The sequence below is a fragment of the Lycorma delicatula genome, chromosome 4, assembly GCF_047948215.1.
Source record: "Lycorma delicatula isolate Av1 chromosome 4, ASM4794821v1, whole genome shotgun sequence".
NCBI lineage: Eukaryota > Metazoa > Arthropoda > Insecta > Hemiptera > Fulgoridae > Lycorma > Lycorma delicatula.
In genome coordinates, this window is record NC_134458.1 from 20,705,312 (window position 1) to 20,727,593 (window position 22,282).

The window sequence follows — 22,282 nt, forward strand, 5'->3', positions numbered from 1 at the left end:
TTCCTGATGGACTGGATTTTTAACTGTATTGTAGTGTGGAATACAAATTGTCACCAAATATGGAGATTTACAATAATAAAATTCCTGGTTTCTGCAAAATTTTTATTGGACATTAAAGTATATATTTAGCTACATATATCATGTATAAAATTACATACTGTTACCACATATATGCCTAATTTAATATCGGCAGGCGATAATGGTAGCAGCGATGTGAGAGGGGCACACAGTATACGGACGGGCTGATACAAGCATCACTCTCAATGCGCAGTTCTCCCACCATAGCGGCGCTGCAGACCCCCCATCTCTCAGGCTCCAATAAAAGAGCGTGCACGAGAGTGAATTGGTAATTCATCGTCAACCACCACCTGGAGAAGACCAAGAAGAAGAAGATAGAAGAAGACAGAAGAAGTTCCCTGGCCACCTCAATGTGAGACCTCCCGGTGGATGCCAACAGAGCAGCAGGCCTGGTCGGCCGGCCAAGGGAGTCGCTGGATGCGGATGCTACCTTCTCGCTCCAGCTCACTGGAATTCAATCGCCCTGGCTGGTAGACTCAGCAGCAGGAGCCGGCCCAGCGTGGGATCGCTCAAGGAGAACTGCCTTGGCGAAGAACGACCGACGCCGACCCAACACTGCAGGGCTCTGGGGGTCACCACTGCCACGCTGTAGTGGGGACCCAACTACAGCTGAGGGAAAGCCCAGTCGGACTTCAGTGGACAAGCCGCAACTTCGCCGGAGACCAGCTTCCAGACCCAACCGCTCTTCTTAGAGCTAACGCAAAAAACAGCCCTTTTCAGGGCTACCACAAGGTTATGAAATACAAACCATCGAAGCCATTTGATGACAACAGCCCTTCTCAGGGCTACTTTAATGTTAGCAATTACAACGAGCTATCGAAGCCAATCGACTACAAAAACGGCCCTTTTCAGAATCACCATAAGGTTTAGTAAGTGCCACATGCTGTCGAAGCCATTCAGCGACAGCGATTACATAATATTTAATGTAATTTTTTATGGTTTGCCAGGAAAAAGTAATGTCCTTTCTCATTTTTACTCTGTCAACTTCATAATATTTTAGGATCATTGTAAGAAATGGATAAGTTTTTCAACATTTTGTGAACAATTGATTTTTATTTTACGAATGGTTTATTTGTTTCAGATTGTTATGGGTGCATCGTTTATCAAAGTTGCTTTTAGTTATTTTGATGTGGCGTGCATTAATGATGCGTTCACAGTCAGCTCGTTGCTTGTGGTATTTCGTATTGGATATGATCCTGCGTGTCTCTAGGATGATACCGTATGTGTAAACAGTTGGTATTTAAATTTATTAATTTCTGGACTGTTTTGGAAGGAGATTAGTCATCTATAATTGTTTTATAATTTATTATTATACAGCTATTTAGTGTATTTTTTGTTGTACTCATATTTTTATCTTATATACCTCTTTCATGCATGCTTTTTTTATATAACACATTATAAAATATTTGCTTTAAAGTTTTGTACATGGAGATTGTAATTCTGTTATTATTGTTGGTATATTCAATGAACTGTTTAAAAGATGTTTATTAATTACACTGTTTTAAAAGTTATATTTATATATGCTTTATCATAGTCTTAATAGGTTTGTGCCATTTAAGATTTTTTACACAGTTAGAGTTAGATTCATTAAGAATAAAATTCCTAGTTAAAATGATATATAGATTTTAAATACAGACATTTATATCATTTGATGGACTAATAATAAGGATGATTGTCTCAATTAATTGATAGTATTTTTTTTTATTAAACATTCAGATGTTCAGAACTATGACTCGATCTCTTTCCAATGTGGTCACTTAGCAAATAATTTTTTTGCATTAACATGATAGGAATTAATTTGCAATTACAATAGCTTTACCAAACTATCTGTAATTTAATATATATTAGATAATAGTGTTGTATAGGATGTTCACTGATGGCATAAAAGTAATGATAAGTGTTATAATAATGTCTTCTGAGATATCTGTTCATTCGATAGATGAATTACTGCATTTATTGCTTAATCGACCTCTAAAAATTGTAACTGGTTTATTATAGGTATTATACTATTATAAATATATAAATAATATTAAATTTATTAACATTTTTTTAATTTGTTTATTAAATTAGAAAATTACGAGTTCATTGGTAAATGTTCAAAATTTAAATAATAAATGTTCTTTGTTACTTTAATATTTATTTATTAATTTATGTTGTTAATCCATTATAATTATATTTAAAATATTGTATATTTTATAGTTTATTTAAGTTGTATCGATCACTTGAAAAATGATTATTGTAATACAGCCCGTTTAATATGATGAAAAATAAAATCAAACATGCAGTCTTAATGCAGAAATGCTTAGTCACAACTTATTCATAAGTTTTTTCCATACCGCATCGTATGTAGTCACTAAATATAGTAGTGGTCAACTATTAGTAATAATCAGTAAAAAAATTATATTAATAAACAAATATGTTAATTTCAGAATGCAGTTAACTGATTTGTTTAGTCTGTTCACATTACCTTTAAGAATGTTATTTAAGAGTATTATAGCCGATGAGAGTAAGTCTACTTTGTGTATGCTTATTTTAACTGGGTTTTAGTGTAGTTTCATCTTATCCTTTAAGTTCACCATATGTCACATGCATTTCATGTAGAATTTAGTTTAGAAAAGCATATATTATTGATTTTACTATTCGTATAATTTTTTATTCTATAGTGTTATAGAATAATTGTTATTCTTAGTCTTCTTTTATGTAATAAGAAACTTACTGTATGATTTATGTATACTTTCACATGCAATTTATCCTATTTAGATTTTCTTTTAAATACTGGCCCCAGTACTTTATTTGCTTACAACTGAGAATTATGTTTACATGAAATGCTGATTTTAATAGTGTTTTTGTATTTTAAACATATAGTATATAAACTCTTTCATTTGTAAATGTTTGTTCTGTTAACTACTATAAAAGTACTTTTTGGTATAATTTTGCATGAGCAGAAAAATTATTTAAAAAAAACAACAATTTTGTGAGTGTTAATTGTAAATTGAATTGTGAAATTTTTAATCTACAGTAATTAAAAACAATGAATTTATAAATCGTGTTAAAATATTTTTAAAATCTCATTCACTCAAAAACAACTTTCTACATTTAAAAGATTTTTTTTTTTTTAATGAAAAAGTGTTTTAATATTTGTTCTGGTTGTCCACCAATTATTAAATAGAAAACCTAAAAATTATTCAATTACTAACTGGTATGTAGGAAGCTGGTATTAGCCACCTCTGCATAGTAGCTAGTGATTAGTGATAAATAACAAGCTACAAGTTTTGTTAGTCTTGCAGTAATATAATTTGACACTACTAAATTGCAATTTAGTAGTTAAATCTAATTTAGAATTTAAATCACCATTAACTTCTACACCACCCTTTTTTTGTTTTAAATTAATACATAAAAAGCTTACTGTTCATAAAAATATTGAAAAAACTAATAAATCATTAATTACAGGTAAATTATGTTACAGGTTAGAAATTTTTATTGGCTTTCATTTTACCAACATTGTATTGTTATGGCTATTTTTTGAATTATAATTACGATAATTATTTTACGTATCAATATTCCAAATTAAGAGCATATCTTAATGCTTATTTCTTTTTTTGTGATATATTTTTCGAATAATTAAATTGAATTGGCAGTGCAACTTTTGTTGAATTTATAGAATACAGGCTTAAAATTGTCAGAAATTTGTGTAGTAGTGTTTTTGAATATAGTTATTTGGTTGTTCAGAACTAGAAAGACTAAAAGAAAATATAAAATTTTGACTTTACAGTCACCAAAAACATATTATTAGAATTTAATTAACATTTTTTTTAATAATGTTGATGTTCATAAAAGAAAAATCAACAGATTCTCATGTGTTTGATTTTCTGCTATTCTCATCATGTGTTATTTTTTTTTATATTATTTTCATCTATGAATCATTTACTGCGTATGTAGTTGGTAGAAACTGAATTATATGCAACATAAAACACTTGAAATATGCATGAAGAATGCTTAAAATATACATGAAAAGTGTCAAAATATGCAACTTTAAATAATAAAAAATAATAATTTTTAGTTTTTTATTTCAAAATCAATATACAGTTAGTAAGTAGTTGAATAACAGATCAATAATTAACAATTATTTAACATTTTGTTACATTTGTAAACGTAAACAATCTGGTACTGTTCTAAATGTTCGGTAGTAAGATTGTGTATTCAATCACTCAAAATATTTTTATAAGTGGAAAAGGATCGTTCCACATCCACTGCAGTAACTGGGCAGTATTTGAATTTGGGTGTTATGTTAGCACTTATTGTTTCTGGCAAAAGTTCATGCATCCCATTAATAAAACTATCAATTTTACACAAAGGTTCAAAGCGTGGGTTATTGTTCAAAATGTTTTTAAATTTTTCTTTAAGTTTACACGGGAATACCTCCGGCGGTGCGGAGCTCATTTTGTTCATTCATTTTGTCAGGTATGTGGGAAAAATGAGTGCTAATCACAGCTATGTTTTTTTTATACTAGAATCGTTAAATGTTCCTTGGACTGACAAACTGCCATAGCCTCTGCACTATCAAAATCGTTTACTACACCTTTGATGACCTTGAAATGTTCATTGTAAAACAGTACAGATTCAATCCATGTTCCCCATCGAGTTACCACTGGTTCGGGAAGTAAAGGCACATTTGGTAGTTTTTTTTTATAGGCCTCATTGCGAGCAGGTGCCTTAAGAAACACTTTCTTTGTTTATGAAATCAGTTTATTTACATTCCCAAACGTGGATCATACTTGAGCAAATTGATTTACTCCGTGAGCAAAGCATGTCAGATGAATCAAATTGGGATAAAATACTTGAGGGCTTTGACTGCCTTCATCATATAGGGAGCAGCATCTGAGAGAAATATAAACACTCTTTCATCTGCAGAAGATTCAGGAAATATTTTTTTAATATTCATTCACAAATGTGGCAATCATAGAATGATTTCTCTTTTGAAGGTTTTTGTAGGCCACCAGATAGAAAGAAGAAGGTTCTAGTTTTAATGCATCAACAATTAAATTCGCAATGTAATGTCGATAGTTTCATCAGCTGAAATCCAAATAATGATATCCTTGAGGTCATTGTGTATTTCTTCCAGAACATGTAGGTAAATTGTTGGTGTGTAATCTTTACGCAATCTTGATTCATCTGGTATATTTTTGTCTAAGCAATATTTTTTCAGAAAATCTTTGACGGTAGGATTTGTAAGTTCGTGAAGAAGAATATTACTTGTAAGCAATGCTTGACATAAATCCATGCTAAAGTAGTTTTTTTGTGTACCTTTGGAAGTGAAATCACTGCTACTTGCTGCTTTTATAAGTTCTTGTGGGCCTTTCTTTTGCAATCCTGCAATATGAAGACTTATCTTGACATGCTGGTTTATTTCAAATTTTTTTTGTGCACGAAATATTTTTCTCACAAATTCGACGATATAAAACATTTCCGTCGTATGTAAATGTTCCAGGATAGTCGGCTATCTATGAAGAGGCACTTTTTTTTCAGGAGGCATGGTACACATTAATAAACCTTGCTCAAATAAATAAAAAAACTAAACTAATGATATGAGCGCATTAACAATAACTTGCGTAATTTAATTGCCTAGTTAGAAGAGTGCTGCAGTAGGCGTGCGCAATGCAGAACAGTATCATCTGTCTTTGTCTCACATGAGTCTGTATTTTATTTGGCCTCATAACAATATTATCCTACCAAAACCATAGACGCGCAGCTGCTGAGAGCCGTGCGACATTTATAGCTAGGTACTCTATCGAAAAATATTGTAAATGTAGTGAAAATATGCATCATCACTATATTTTAAGGAAAATATCCAATAACCAGTGAGAATGGGCTTAATATGCAAATGCATATCAAACAGCCTCTAGTAATTGGTATAGAATTAACATATTTATTTAGGTAATCGTATAGTTAATAGAAAAAGTTGTTAGGAAGATTTGATAACTTCTGCTTTGGCTTGGATTGTATGTGATCTCAATTTTTTTCATTTTCTCTGATATATTTCTATAAGAAAGATTATTGTGTTATTTTGTTCTCTTATGTTATTAAAAATTTATCATAATAACTACATTTTTGCTGTACTTGAAAGTAATATGCTAATATACGTGCTTTTTAAGGATTGTTTCTAAGGAAAAACAATTCTCTAAAAATTTATCTTGTACTCGACTCTTGCATATTTTTCTATTTACAATCAAATAAATTTTTATTATACATAATGATTTGTTTATTTTGTGAATGGAGTGTATTTGTTAAAAAATTAACATTTGATCAGTTAATAATTCGGTATTTGAGTATTTTTTATGAAATTTATAGAAGAAAACTTAAATGATTGTACTTACCGATAATTATTTTGTGGGTGTAACAATTTTCTTGTAGATACATTTTCATATTATTCACTATATATTAAAAATAACTTTTCATTTTTATTAATACCTACATTATTTAAATTTATCTATAACTTTACATTTCAGTTTAACAAAAATGCTGTATTTACTGTTATTATAGCCTGGAAGGATACAGACAGGAAGGACTTGCATCTCTTTTGGTGTTTATTTTTTTGATAAATAATTACAGTGATATTTATATGTTATTGAACAGTTGCACATTTATATTGGGCATTTACCAAAAACATGATTATTTTGTTAACTCAAATTTAAATTACATTAGTCAAGGGATTAATTTCTAAACTTTGTTTAATTGAAACTTCGTAAAATGAAAAGTCAGTGCATACCTGTTCATATGAAATTGAAAAAAATTATTTTTTTTCTTACTTTAATTCTAGAAAAATTTAAATTACAATATATGGTATTTGTTATAAAGTATTATTCCAGGAAGAATATCTCTGGCTGGCTGCCTAATAAATCTGTGTAAATTTCATAATAGGTAAACATTTATCATTATTAGTGGTTAAAAAAGATATACTATTTGTGTGTAATTGTAATTTTTAATTGTGTAGGTTTTATTTTATTCCTTGATTTTATTAAAAAAACCTTACCGTAAAAATTATAAAGTATTACAATTAAATCTGATATTTTCATATGATTTGATCGTGTTAAATATTTTTTCTGTTTACTTGTTAATGTAATTGGAAGTTCTGATTTTTTTTTAATAATTTACTTTTAGAATACTTCAGATTACACCAGGTAAATTTTCTAGGTGAATGTACATTTAATTTTCCAGGTAAATTACACTGTAAATTTTGTAGTACTGAAACATTTGATTTTTTATTATAGCAGACTGCAAACAACATGGCATGTATACGGTCCACAACCACAGGCAACTGGCCACATGACAATGTTATGAAAACTGCACATTCATTTCATTATTTACATCGATAAGAACCAAAACTTATCTTTTCATGTTGAATGTTTAACTCTTTCTGTGAATTACATTTTTAGCCGCAAAAGCTAGTAGCATTTTCATGTCTGAGTTTTATAATTTACAACAGTGTCCTTCACATTTAAGAAACTGAGAATATCTTTCATTAAGGAATACGATAACGTTAAGTAGGATATTAATATGTTAAAGTAAAACAGGCCAGACTAAGTTAAAACAAATTTAATGTAAAAAGTTTTTTATTTCTTTCAAAAAAGTAGTACTGGAATGGCATCTGGTACCAGTGCACCCCTCGATTACACATAGCTTAATTAATGGCTTCCACTATATGTTCATTTAGTCAATCAATTAGTGATATTTTTATTATATATATATATATATATATATATATATAAAAATCTCTGTTTCTTATGATAAATTAAATTTTTCTTCAAGAATTATGGTTTATTGGCTTTAACATTAATTTTTTTATTAATATTTTTATTATTTATGATTATTTATTATTTTATCCATCTACTTATACATTTAAAAAGAATAAATAATTAATTAATTGTTCATTATATAGCATAATTAATGGCTTCCACTATATGTTCATTTAGTCAATCAATTAGTGATATTTTTATTATATATATATATATATATATATATATATATATATAAAAATCTCTGTTTCTTATGATAAATTAAATTTTTCTTCAAGAATTATGGTTTATTGGCTTTAACATTAATTTTTTTATTAATATTTTTATTATTTATGATTATTTATTATTTTATCCATCTACTTATACATTTAAAAAGAATAAATAATTAATTAATTGTTCATTATAAGTAAACGTGTGTCTTCCATATATTAAACTGGTTTTGCACAGATCATCCTGTAGTTAAGTAGTCGTGATACAAATTTATTGGATCAGAATCAAACCTTCACCTTCTGTGATTATTGAACTGTCAAGCCAGGAAAGTTTAATCAGCATGATAAAGTTAATCTACTGCTTTTACATTACTATTTATTTTTTAATATAGCTAAAACATGGTGTGGAATTAGACAATATGTTGTTATCAATCACTACCTGTGGGATTACTCTTAACTGTTAACGGCAGGCTGTGATGCCATAGTGGTGTGTGTGAAATCAGCTTATTGTACTAAAACTTAACATGTATCAAAATTGTTCAGCCCTTACTAAAACTTGAAAATTAAATTCTTTTTAATACTTACTGTCATTTTATTGATTTTTTTTTACCTGTAAGTATATTAAATTTGTTTATTTGCAATCACTGGTTAAGCATAATAGTTAAACCCAGATAAAAATTTTTAAGTGTATGTAGTACCCAAAGTTGTATATACATTGAATTATATTGAACATACCAGTGGACTCGGCATAATTTCAAGTTATGTTTATTGTAATTATGGTGTTTTTTTTTGTCAATGTGTAATTACACTAATTATTTATGGGTTTTATAAATTCATGTCATGATAAATGTGACCAGATTATTCTAATTATATAATACAGTATGTTTCTTGTACATTTAATGCAGTTAAAAATGTTTCTTTCAGTAGGATATTAATGTATTTTATTGAAAATTAAATTTGTTTTTGAAAAATTAAGTTGTATTTAATAGCTTTATTATAACTTTGTTTTATTATAGGAATGTTTTAATGTGCTGATTTTTTCTCTTGTGATATTAATAAATTTGTTAAACTTTTTTAACCAGTTTTGTTTGGTATTTCCTTTGCTGAAAGAAATGTTTATATGTAGAAGATTAATATCTCAGTTAAGTATTTTAGACAAAGCATTGCATAACAGTTTTTGTCAGTGGTGTATCCAACAGTTTATGTAGTTTTTCTAAGCTGCTAACTTCATTTAAGGATAAATTAATTTTTTAAATTATTTCAATGTCACATATAATTGAATTTTATTTCTTGATTTATCTATTTACATGCACTTATTACTGTGGTAATGCTTATAGACAGATTTCACAAAATATTTCTTGTATTGGAAATTCATAATTAAATGTTTTTCTATAAAAATTCTTAATATAACTGTAATGATATATGTATTTAAAACAGTTTCCTGTGGTGTGTTTTAAAATGTGATACTTAAACATGTTGTTCAGTTCTTTTTACTGACAGAAGACCATAGATGCTACTTTAATTTTGGGCTTCATTTCCTACTCATTTTTATCAGTTTGTAAACAATGTAAGGAATAACGTACTCAGAGTTGGTTTGTACGCATGATTTTTTCAGTCGACCAAACACATACGTTTTACAGTATTGTTTTTTCAATGTTTGAAAAAGTAGGAGTTTCATTCTGAAGTTTTATCATGTAAACAGAAAATTCTATAATACATCTTGATCAGGATTCTTTCAAGTCGTAGCTGAATCAACTGTTTTTATTTTCCGGTTTAAGAATTACCTATAACAAATTAGCTTGTAACTTTTTTTTTTCAGAAGCATATAATTATTAAAATATTTTAATATGTTTCCTTATAAAATTAGCATTAGATAAATAATATTAAATAAAGGAAACAGAGAGTTATCAGTTGTTGCAATAAGATAAATGATATTTGTGAAATAACTTACTAGATCCTATTAATTTCTAATTCTTGCCGCCATCTGCAGTTGGCCAATTCTTTCTCAGTGAGTTTTTTTTCTCTTAAATCTATAAGTCAATATAAATATAAATTAATTTAATTCAATTCAATTGTGATATTGTTTATTTATATCCTAATAAAACTTTAAGATACATATCAAAACTACTTCACAAAAAAAATTATGTTTAATGCCAAACTAAAAATGTACATACTATTTACAGCTATAAGAAACTTTACAAAAAAATTAAATCCTGTTTTTAAGTAAGAAGTCAAATGAAAACAAACAGTCAGCTGATATATTGAGACATTAAAGCAAGATATGTTGAGAATTTGCAGCATGAAATGCTGATGACATTAGAACTTTGTGAAGGTATAATATTTTAACATTTAAATTCCCTTTAAATTTTCCTTAAACATCCGTTCTTTTTTTTGTTTTTTTTTTTAAGGAACAAGTTCTTTTGGCCAATTGTATTATTATTATAATTTTAAAAAAAATATATTTTTAGTATCCTTGTTCATTGTATAAAGGAAAACTTGAAGTACTCTGATCTGATATTTGATTTTGTTTCTAAAGATCGGACTCATCATCCGATCTTGATGAGTCCTTTTCGGATGAAGTTTCGGGATTAGCTGGACCCTCATTTAAAAGCTTATTTATTATGGTATGAGGGTGTTATATGGCCTAACGTGAGGATTTTATGGGCGGCTGCCCCTGCAGGCACTATAAAAATCTACTCTGTTTTTTATTTATAGTCCGCCGGTGACCGCTCCCATCATTCATTCAACTTGTCAGTTGTTTACAGTACAGTACCTGTCACTACAGTGTGAAACCGTACTACATATTACAGTACAGTATTTATACGATCAGTTGTTTTTATGTGAATATGTTTTAAGTGGATCACTTGGTCCTGTTCTTGTAATGTTAATAAAAATTCCTTTTTCTCGATAACCATCGTAGCTATCAACATGATTTCTGTTTTGTTTTTAAGAACACATCTTTTTACATAACTAAAAAATTATACGTACATTGAACTAAAAAATTATAAAAATAATGTTTTTTTAATACTTCTAATTTTTTTTACAAAAGTCTGAATTTTTTAGAAGTTTTTTGTGTTGCATTTTGAAATTTTGTGCGGTATTTTAAATATTGTTAGTTGTACAGTTTTTTGTGCTGAACAACAAAAAAAAAATTGAAGGTGGTATCTGTAATAGTTCCTGAGAAGAAGTAATAAAACCACTGAAAAAGTAAATTATGGAAAATGCAAAAACAAAAAAAATATAAATAGGGACCAACCTCTTTTTGTACATATTCCTGCTGCATACGATGGATCTTCACCTTCCTCTTCCTTAATCAGATCTTCTAGCCTCCTTTTTACAAGGTGCTATCCTTCCTAACTTTTTCTCAAGTTCTGATTGAGCTTTTTCCATCTGCTTTATTCATCTTAGGTCCAATGACCTCATTACACCGACAATGTTTACCAGGTTCCAGTCCAGTTTATTCAAGCAATTTACATTTTTTAATAAGTCCATCATTGAAATCTATTACAGCTCAAGATATACCAAATTTCAATGTAGTTAACTGTACAAATGTATTCTTGGACACATAACTCCAAATTACAAAATTTAGCAACTCGTTAACATTTTGTGTTTTTCCTGGAAGGCATTTTTCTAGCAGCTCAGGGTTTGCCAAACCTTGAAAAACTGGTTTTATAAATTGCATTATTTTTTGGGGCAAAGAAATGATCACCATGGTTATGTTTTCTCCTTTTTTCATGGCTTGCTGGAACTTACACAAAGTTCCGTCATCTTCTGGATACAACTGATGTAGTGGATTCTCATTCGATGAAATTACTTGAAAATACTCTGCCCAAACTGCCTGTTTTAAATCATTAACAGTTTTATTGGTGTTTCTTCTAATTGCCAGTCAATAATAGGTCTGTAGTTGCAGGATGGCAGCATCAGTTAGATTATGTCTACCTCCAAGTGGAGTCCCATCAGGTAGTTTCTTGGTTTTCTTTTTGAGGTTTCTTAATCTGGAGCCCATATGGTTTTGAACATGTTCTATGCATTCGGTTTTATTTAATGCATTATTCCCGTAAGGTTGGCATCAAGATACTTCAGCAAAGGTCTTTCCATCACCATCGCCAAGGAATTCAGTATAACAAACATTGTTAGATGGTACAGGTCATTGAAAAGTTTTTACAGCTCCAGCTAATCCCCACTTGATCTTGAATGATTTGCAATGCAATTATTGTTCAGTTTAGCTGTACAATTACAGAATTTTGAAATTATTTCAATATCAGCTACTTTCCAGTTATTAAGGGAGATGCAGCAACTACTCCATTCAGAAAAGTGTATCCATGCTTCTGCCATGTCCCATCAAGAGCTATTGGAAAGTATCTGATGTTATCAATTTGTAAAACCGTTTCTTCGATGGCATTTCTCATAGAACGTTTGCACACAAGTTTTGAAATATATTGTAAATAGTTGGTATGTATGTGGAACAAATTCACAGGAGGACTGAGCTTCATAATAACACATAGTTTCTTAGCTGCCGCTCTGCCTTTCTCTATAATGCATAGACCATAAACTAATCTAAGGTTTAAGTCATAGAATTTTTTTATTTCATCATTGACTGTAGTTTTTATAACTTCAGTTTTCAGAAACCACTTTTTCTTTGCATTTATCGTTAACACAACACAAAGTTATTTCATGACAGTCTAAACAATGTTCTCCTTTGTAACTGCAAACCACAATGGCAAAATTTACATACTGCAATATTATCCAGTAATTGTTCTAATTTATTCAAATTAGCAATATCATATTTTCAATCACTGTCTGGTTTCTACAACTTTAAATGTGTACTTACTTTGGTAATCGAAGATGATTGTGAATAATTATCACAACTTTTTTCTTGAAGGTTAGGATCGGCATCAGAAATAGGCTGTAGTTTTGAAGGACTGATCGTAAATTTGTTTCCGTGGAACTATCTACTTTTTTTAAAATTTTAAAACTGTTTTCTAGGAATTTTAACTACAGATACACAGAACACTTACAAAACATGTAAAAACCAAACAACTCCACAACTCACTCTACAAAAAGCTAACCAACACACAAAGCCCAAGGTAAAACAGTAGATATTCAGCTGTTATAAATAAATAAAGTTCTATAAAGAGTTCAGATTAGCCAGCTTGAGATTACAAAAACACAAAAAAATAAAAAAATCTCCCTAAAAAATTATTTACTGCTAGAACTACACTGTACAAACAGGACTTGGAATTTCTCGAAAAACATGCATGTAGAAAATATTTTTTTTCACACTTCTTGTTAAGATATCATCATGTTTTATATGCCATTTTAAAGAGCAATTGTACTGTATAATAATCTGTAAAAAAAATTGATTTTTCAAAAACGTTTTACCAAGTGGTCTCCTTAAAATAAAACTATATTATCCTGTAGATAAGAAACAAATATAATGCATACAAAATTTATTGTGCAAAGAATAAGTATGTTTAATAATGAATGAACAAAAAATTAACTTACGTATATGAAATTAAAAAATTTATGCAGGAACAGTACTGCACAAAGAATGATCAATCAGCTTTGGAAAAATTTTAAGAATAAATTACAAAATTTTATAAGTTTATAAAATTAATGATGAATAAAGTGAATTAATGAGTTTAAAAAAGTGCTAAACAGTCTATGCCTATTATTTTTTTAAATAGTCTGTTACACACTTATGTTTCATTTTTGATGCTCGTTTTTTTGCTGTTCAACCTCTGAGATGTTTCATCAACAGACATTTGGCTGCTGAAGTGTCATTTTTTCTTCAAAATATGACATAAAACTTTACAGTGCCGACATAGCTTCTGTATGGCTCATCACCCTATTTTCAGGCTCCTCTTCATCGTCATCTGAGGTTTCTTCATTATGTTTTTGAGACTGTTCAACAGTTTTGTCATTAGTTAAAGTAGGGTTGTCAAGTCTGTCAAAGTTAAACCAATCTGTAACATCTTCTCGCAAGTTTCCACATCCTTCAACTGTCTTTAAGGTTACAAGTAAATCGTCATATACGTCCTTCTTACTGTCACTTGGCTCATCTTCAGGATCACCAGCAGCCATATTAGGCCAAAGCTTCTTCCTTGAATTCTTAAGGGTTTTCTCATTCTCTTCTTCCCATGCTGATGCAAACATATATATGACACTCTTGATGTTAGTGCCTTTTAAAATTGTTACGATATTGAGTTTTTCTTTGTTGTTTTCATCAATTTCTTTGATGATTTTGCTTAATAAAGCTTTCCTGTATCTACGTCTAAACGACTCGGTTGAGCCCTGGTCCATTGACCGGCTAGATGAAAGTCGTGATGCTCAGGAGTAAAAACTTGGCAAATATGCCCCCACTTCTTAACCCTTTGGCACCTGGATGAATAGTTGCATTACTGAGAAAAAGAACAGCCTTCTCAGGTAGCTCATTTTTCTTTAGCTCTTTCTTTACAGTAGTGACAAACTTTTCAAAAAGCCAGTGTCAAAATATGTCAGCCATCATCCATGCCTTCTTTTGGTGTTTGTAAATGACTGACAGTTACAAAAGTTTTTTCAATGCCCTTGGCTTAGTCGACTTGCCTGTTAGAAGGGTGTCAGCTTGTGCTTTCTGGTTGCATTTGCTTACAAGAGAAATGTTTCTGTCTTTAGCCTTCTTATGACCTTTAACTTTAAAATCTAGTTTAGATGCCAATGACTGTTTAATCTAGTTTAGATGCCAGTAACTGTTTAGACAACATTTTGTACAAAAGATCCATCTTATCAGCATTGTATATTTGTGTCAAGAGTGAGTTTTTAGTCTTCAAAATATTTTTAAAAGATTTAACAAATTTCTCAATTCCAACAACATCGCCTGATAATTGTTCTCCTGTTATTGTAAGTTGGCGAATTCCATGGCTATCTTTCCACCTACTCAACCACCCCTTACTAGCAGTAAATTCAGGGTCACCATTAAGTTTTTTTATTAAAAGATACAGTCTGTTTTTGAATGATAGGTCCAGAAAGTAGAACACCACAATTACTTTCCTGCATAAACCATAAATACAAAGCCCATTTTCTAGCTGCTCATTTTTTGCCTGCCTAGCTGTTGATCTTTCATTTAGACTATCTTTTGCGACCATTTTGGCACAAAAGTCTTCAATTTTAACTGTTTTTTTCTACTCAGACATGGTGGAAATTCCTATTCCATAATCACTAGCAATAACTTTTAAAGTCTCACATTTATCAATCCGATACATAGCCTCCAGCTGCTTCTTCATAGTGACCACTACTTTCTTTCATTTGGATGACATTTTTTAAAATTGAAATCACAAAATCCAAAAGAAAATTACTGTATAACAATAAAATACTGTATGTATACTGTAACAGTGTGATGCATAAAATAAACAAACATTGGGTGACTATAAGCAATGACTGAGTAAGGCAGGTGAAAGGGGATGTCTTCATGGATAGCAATGTGGCGATGACCATCTCGCCCAATCAACTCCACTTCTACTCTGCTTTGACATATTACATTTGTGCTTTGCCACTCTTGCTGTGGTGGCTTGATGCTGTACTCTCAAATACATAATTACTGTATCACTGACAGTTTGGTACAGTAGTGTTACAAATGATCTTAAAAAATTACACACAACTTTTGTATGACATTGTTTAATTTACTAGCAAAACTGCACAGTATTCTTGTGATACATCTTCTTTTTTTTAATCATTCAAAATTCAATTCCATATCTGTACCTGATCATTTATTTTTTTAACTTGAACCTGTTTTGGATAAACCAGACCTTCAGGTAAATGGATTCCAGATAAATGTATAGTGTACTTGATAATTTAATAATATAAACTGATGAAATTGTAGAGTGTTGTTATTGCCTTTAATTAGTATGCGGTCTCTGTTATAATTTGATTTTATTAAAGAGGTGTGTCTTACTTAAGTGGTTCAGATGTTAAAAGTATTTTTTATTATTTTCACTTTTTTTTTTTAATTAGCAATAATGTAAATGTGAAATGTACTTTTTGTATCTTATAATTTTTAATGATAACCATTTTTATGAGCTTTATTGTCACTTACAATGTTTTATGCTGTTATTAATTACATCTAGTGCAGTGTTACAAAAATTTTAAATTTCATCAGAAAAATCTTCTTAGTATTTTAGTTTGGTAATTCATTTAGTATTTATTTTTAGAAAAAAAATTCATATATAATAAAATGATACTGATGTTAAATATTTTACTGATTAGAATCTGAAAATCAGTTAAATATGAATACAGTGTGTATTTATAAATATTATGTATCGGCAGCTTTTAAACTTGTGTTGCATGTTTTAATATTTGTATTGTAAATAAATAATTGCATAATGTTTTGTGTAATTGTATTATTTGATTTATATAATAAATTAGTAAATAATAAAATAATAAGGGGAATTTATTGTAAGTTAATATTAATAAAACAGGTATATTAATCAATGTCAGTCGTTGTATTGGCATATATATATATATATATAATTTATTAAAAGTATTATAATTAACTCTGTGATTTATGTGCACGTTTTCTTAAAATATTTACAACGATGTTAAAAAAATTTATTTAAGGAGTTTGATAAATAAAAAAAAATTGTATTTTTAAAACTGTCATTTATGTTTTATTAAAATTTAAAATTTAATTGGTCAGTTCACGTAAAATAAAATTAATAAATCTTACATTCAGTTACTTTTACACATCAAACAGTTAAATTTTTTATGTATTCTGCTTGCTACTTAAATCTTGTTGTCATTTGTTGTAAAACCTGCATACGTGTGTAGATGTATGTATGCACATATGATGTACATTCATATGTGTGATGCAGTTACTATATATTTTAATTTATTTTGTTTAAAATAAATATTACAAGTTCCATTTAGAAGGCAACATTTTTTTTTTTAAATACATGCTTAAGTACACTACAATTAATTTATTTTTATTGCCTTATTTATTATTTATATTTCACATTTTAAATAAGAATTGTGAGTACTGTCAAAAAAGGCGTCTTTTTAAACTTAACATACATCTATACCTGAGGGCTAAACTGTTAGTCACTTTTTCTCTTTTTTCAAGAAAGTAATTAAGATATTTAGAATGTTATTAATTGTCTTTATTTGATTTTTAGTTTTATTATCTTGAAAATAAAGTGTACTGAAAAAAATTGAATTATGCCAGTCAACATCTCAAGTACAGACAGATATACTTAAATTATGTCATAGATGTGTACCTTTAATGTAAAGCTATCTATTAAAATTCTAGCTGTCACAGCATTGTGGACATCTGGTCTAAAATAAATTATTACTGCCATCACAACTTCTTTTTTTTCTTACAAGTGTCTGTTTATTTTAATATATATATATATATTTTATAACATAATTATCACAGATATTTTTTACAATACTTGGAGGATGATACCTTTATTTAAAACTAATATTTTCAGCAAGCCATAATAGAGCACAGAAAAATAAATTTTATATGAAATTATTTTGCTGCTGAAAATTTAAACATTTGCTAGTACATTTGTATGTTGAATTAGTGAAAAATAAATAAAACCAAAAATATGTATAACATTAAGCTAACTGCTTCAGGAGACTTAGCAGTGATGTGTGCAGTTTAGCTGAATTTGTAGCTGAAAGACTGTATTCATTAATTTGATTATTTAAATACAATGATAATATATTTTTTGGTGTTATTATTTTTATAACCTGTTTACTCTTCCTCAGGCCATGAATTCGGTTGATTGATTCAAGCATATTAGTAGATTTATGAGAGGTATTAATTAAAATAAATGTACAAAATTTAAGACATTAAATTGATATTTTTATGTGATTTAGTTGAACTAAAAATAAGATGTATTTAATTTTTTGAGAAAATGTTTATTAGAATTCAGTAACCGTCTGATATACATGCTATCTTTAAAATACAGTAGTTCATTTAAGATTGTCTTCTTTAAATCTGAGTATGTACAGCATTTATCTGTTGTTTATATTATGTTTTAAGTTTTTTTAATCAAAATTTGTAGATTTTTAATGATTAGTATAATTTGAGTGACAAGGGCCAAATTTATATGCTCTCTCAGATTATCTTCAGTTATATTTTTAGAATTAATTATAACCATAATATAAAATTTTTTACTACAGGTGGTTTTTGTAAATTTCTCTGGCGTTTCTTTGTTTGTTATTCTATTATTTTTTATATTATGTTGCAGGGTCAGTTTTTTAATAATTGGTTAGTTACAGATGGTTTTTCGATACAGTATACCTTTTATAGAGCGTTCTTAATATTTTGTGGTGTGGAAGTCCATTTTAGTTTTATCTATTTTATTTATATGTAGTATTCAGTAACCTTTTTCTTTTGCCATAAATTTCATTGCGTTAATTATTGTTGTTTGTTGTATTGTTCTAGAGAACCACATCACAACAAAATAAATAACTAAAAGCCCTTGTAAAATATATACATAATGTTTAACAAACAATAAATCTGTTACTAATAATTTCAGAAATATCTTGAGTCTTACTTCACTTTGTTGGCCCCCTATAACAGAATATATGATAGTAGTATTGTAAATAAAGATCCCAGAGGTCTTTACAAAATCACCTGCAGTTAAATATTGTAACAAATTTTATAAAAGCACGCTTAAAATTAATTATAAAAACAGGTCTGAAGAATAGTAGGACCATATAAAAAAAGAATTTTTATCGGTAATCATAATAATATTATACCCTAATCACATTTCATAAAGAATCATATATTTCAAACTTTTTGAGGTAATATTAGTTAGAAATATACATAATTGAAATAAAAAAATTAAAATTTGTATGCGAACAACAGAAAAAGTTTTATACATGCTCACAAATTCAGTTTTAAAGGATTGTACATTAAATGAACCAGTAGATTAAAAAGATAGTTACCTAATTCAGACGATTGCTGTACTTCACTGTAATAAATTGTTAGACCGATTCTAATATAATATCTTATCTACATTAGTATTCAGTTGAACTCCAAATAGGTCGATCATAATATTTTTATTTTTTTATTTTATTTTTATTTTATTATTAACATTTCTTGAATACTCTTTATATGAAGTATGTATATATAATTTCAGAAAATTGTTGAAAAGTATTTAAACTGAAGGGAGATAGAGAAAAAGAATAAAAAACATATATTTCAATTTTAAGCGGTGAGGATTGATTTTTTGAAAAAAGAATTTGGATTATTTATGTATACATTGTAGGTTACAAATTTGCTTTAATAGATTTTTTTCTAAAGTGCCTCTCAGAAAGTTGAAATTAGCTTTTTCACGATATCTCCCATCCACTTTATGAATTTTGAAAAGAATTAATATAATCGCTGCCCCATTTATAGAAATATTTGAAGAAAATCTGTTTGGTTAATCTTGAGATATAAGGCCAAAAGCAGTGCGACACATACGCATATACATACAAGCTTTTTTTTGTCTAGATGAACTGGTTGGACCCTAAAATGTAAAGATTTGCAAAAAACTCAATACCCGATTTTTGACATGATCACCATACTTTCTCCTTTAATATAGCCATGTTTGCTGGGAAAATAAACTAGACAAAAAAGGCAGAATTTTTTTATTTTTATCAGTAAAAATCTCTCACTTTTTTCATCAGAATTTGTTTAAAGTGAAGATATGATATAATATATGCTAGTGGCTGGTGTGGTGCTATTTCTACATGTTTTTTTTTACTCTGTCAGTGTGAGGTTATTCATTTAAATTTGAATTATATGTATTTATAACATTAATGTAAATATAAATGTGTGTTGTTAGTGATGTGATATAAAATCATTAATTTAATGTCTTTTTTTCTTTTTAAATCAGGACGTAGTGTATAGTCAGTATAATGGTTTTTTTTTTAATGTAAATGTTAAGAAGTCACTTCACTACTCGAAAATTATATTAGTTCCCTTAATGAATGTGATAGTTTTAGTCAGAATAAAATATTGCCAATAGGCTAAAGCTTTTGCTTTTGCATTCCTTAATAATTTGATGATTTAATTTTGTAGATGTATATTCACTGGAGAAAGTATATCCCTTCTATTGTATAGGCGTAATACTGATTAGCAAGAATAAATGTATATTTTAGCAAACGTGTAAACTCAAATAGGAAATTTTATTGAATTGTAGATACTTTCATTTGTGACCGAAGCAATAAATACAATATAATGTAACCTTTTCTTTGGTGAGGCTGTACTGTTTATAGGGTTAGTCAGAAGCTTAAACATAAACTTAACCCTAATCCTTTAACTATCTAATTATTCAAAACAGAACGCAAGGATAGCAAGAGTTTATTATCTCTCTACTAATTGCAGAGCCTGGATGAATGTCCCTTGTTGCTGTCTTTCGTTTATCGGGCGGATCATTATTTATTTAGTGGCAGTTATAGATTTTTGTGTTTTATTTATGGACGAAGTTGTTATTTGTGTTACAGTCCTTTAGAGCAGTGAGAAATAACGATGGGCTGATTCTGGGAGACTAGGTGCATATGAGCTTTGTACTCCTGATGCGATTCCCTTCAGTCTGTCCCCTGAAGTCCTTTCAGTGCTAGTGCCTTTTAGGCTAACAGGAATATGTCTTCTGGGAACCCTAGTGTTTGGAGGAAGCAATGTGCTCCCCTTTCCGGAGGGAGTCACATGTGCTGGCTGGGGACAATCTAATAAGTATGGTTTGACTTTCTTCTTTGTGGGGACAATCTATTTATTATGAAGGGAAAGAAATCTTTCTATAGAGATATAGATTGTCTTTCAAATTTGATACAAGATTAAATTCTTTACATTTATTTGGTTGTTACATCAAATAAACGTTGTTCGCTACAACAATACCTACACAAAATAGCCTAAAGTAAGAAAATACTTTATTCATGTAATTTGTTAATACTATCCTAAATAAATTAAAATGTGTTTAATGAGAAACAGGTGCAGTTATAGGGTAAATGCTATGAGTAATAGCACATAAAATATAACTCATTTAACCTTATTGACTAAAAAAATTATGTTTTTTTTTTAAATTGAGTTACATGGGCAGTGACATCTAAGGTCATTAGCCTTCGTCACATTCTTTAAAAAAAGAATAAAGTTACTAGTAGGATCGTCAGATGTAAGGGTGTATAGGGTCCTTACATTTTAGTAAAACACAAAATACTTGTAAATGCGAACATGAAATACTAAAACATACATATAATATTCAGGGTGTAAAGGGCCCTGACATTTATATAAAACAAAAAAGTTAAAACGCACATTAAAAGGAAATAAAAAAAAGTCTTGACAATACCATGTAATTTTGAGACCCCTGTTTTAAGGTTAAAAGGCATTTGCACAGAGGATTCTCAGTCAAACATAACACATATTGACTGTTTTTGAAGACTTACTACTACATTGTTAATAATCTGCTGGCTTTTAGGGAAGCAACTATTTTAACTTTTTTGAAATTTGCTAAATCAGCATCAGTATTGTTTGTTAAATCTGTACCTCTTTCTGAGGTTTTCATATATTGTACACTCTTCCAGTAGATGCTTAATAGTAAGTGGTTCGTCATATACAATGTTCATTGGCCTTTCTTTTTAGGATAACAAATATGAATTTGTTATTCACGCATGACTGATTCTGAGTCTGGTCAACGCCACTAGTTCCCAAGTCAGTCTTGTGTTGCTCTTCCATTTAAATGGACTGATTTTAATTGCGTTTAATTTGGTGTTCAGTCTTCACCATTCATTACCCCATGTGACTCTGATAGTCATTGTTAAGACGGTTTTAATGTCTACTACTGGAAGAGGAGTACATGTCTGTATTCTGAAAAATTGTTGCCATTCTGGCAGCTTTGTCTACACTTTCATTTTCTGAGATGCCAGCATCCCTTGAGTTCATATATATATACATTGCTGTCCCATTCGGTTTAATATGTATGGAATGGACAGAATGTTTGCAATAAGGACTTCCTCAATGCTCTTGTTCTGAATAGCATCTAAGAAGATGGCAAGATCACCCGTCATTACGCCATCAACTAGTACCTCTGATGTGTCTAAGGCTGATGTGCCTGATAAGGGGCCCGAGGAGAAGCCTAAAAAATGAAGAAGAGTGCCTAGTAGTGATTCAGGTGAGGTGGTTGCATTGAAAATCGAAACATTAATTGAGGAGATAAAGGGACTTCAGAACATTTT

General features: G+C 29.3%; 1 protein-coding gene across 2 annotated transcripts in view; it reads left to right on the top strand.

Moving 5' to 3' along the window:
- Positions 1 to 7,952, top strand: part of LOC142323177 (putative fatty acyl-CoA reductase CG5065) — a 181,560-nt gene extending 173,608 nt beyond the window's left edge. For both annotated transcript variants that reach the window (XM_075362479.1, XM_075362478.1), the window contains one exon: positions 1,160 to 7,952. In XM_075362479.1, coding sequence (XP_075218594.1) covers positions 1,160 to 1,307 — 148 coding nt within the window. In that variant the 3' untranslated portion in view covers positions 1,308 to 7,952. The remainder of the gene's footprint in view (positions 1 to 1,159) is intronic.
- The last annotated feature ends 14,330 nt before the right edge of the window (positions 7,953 to 22,282 follow it).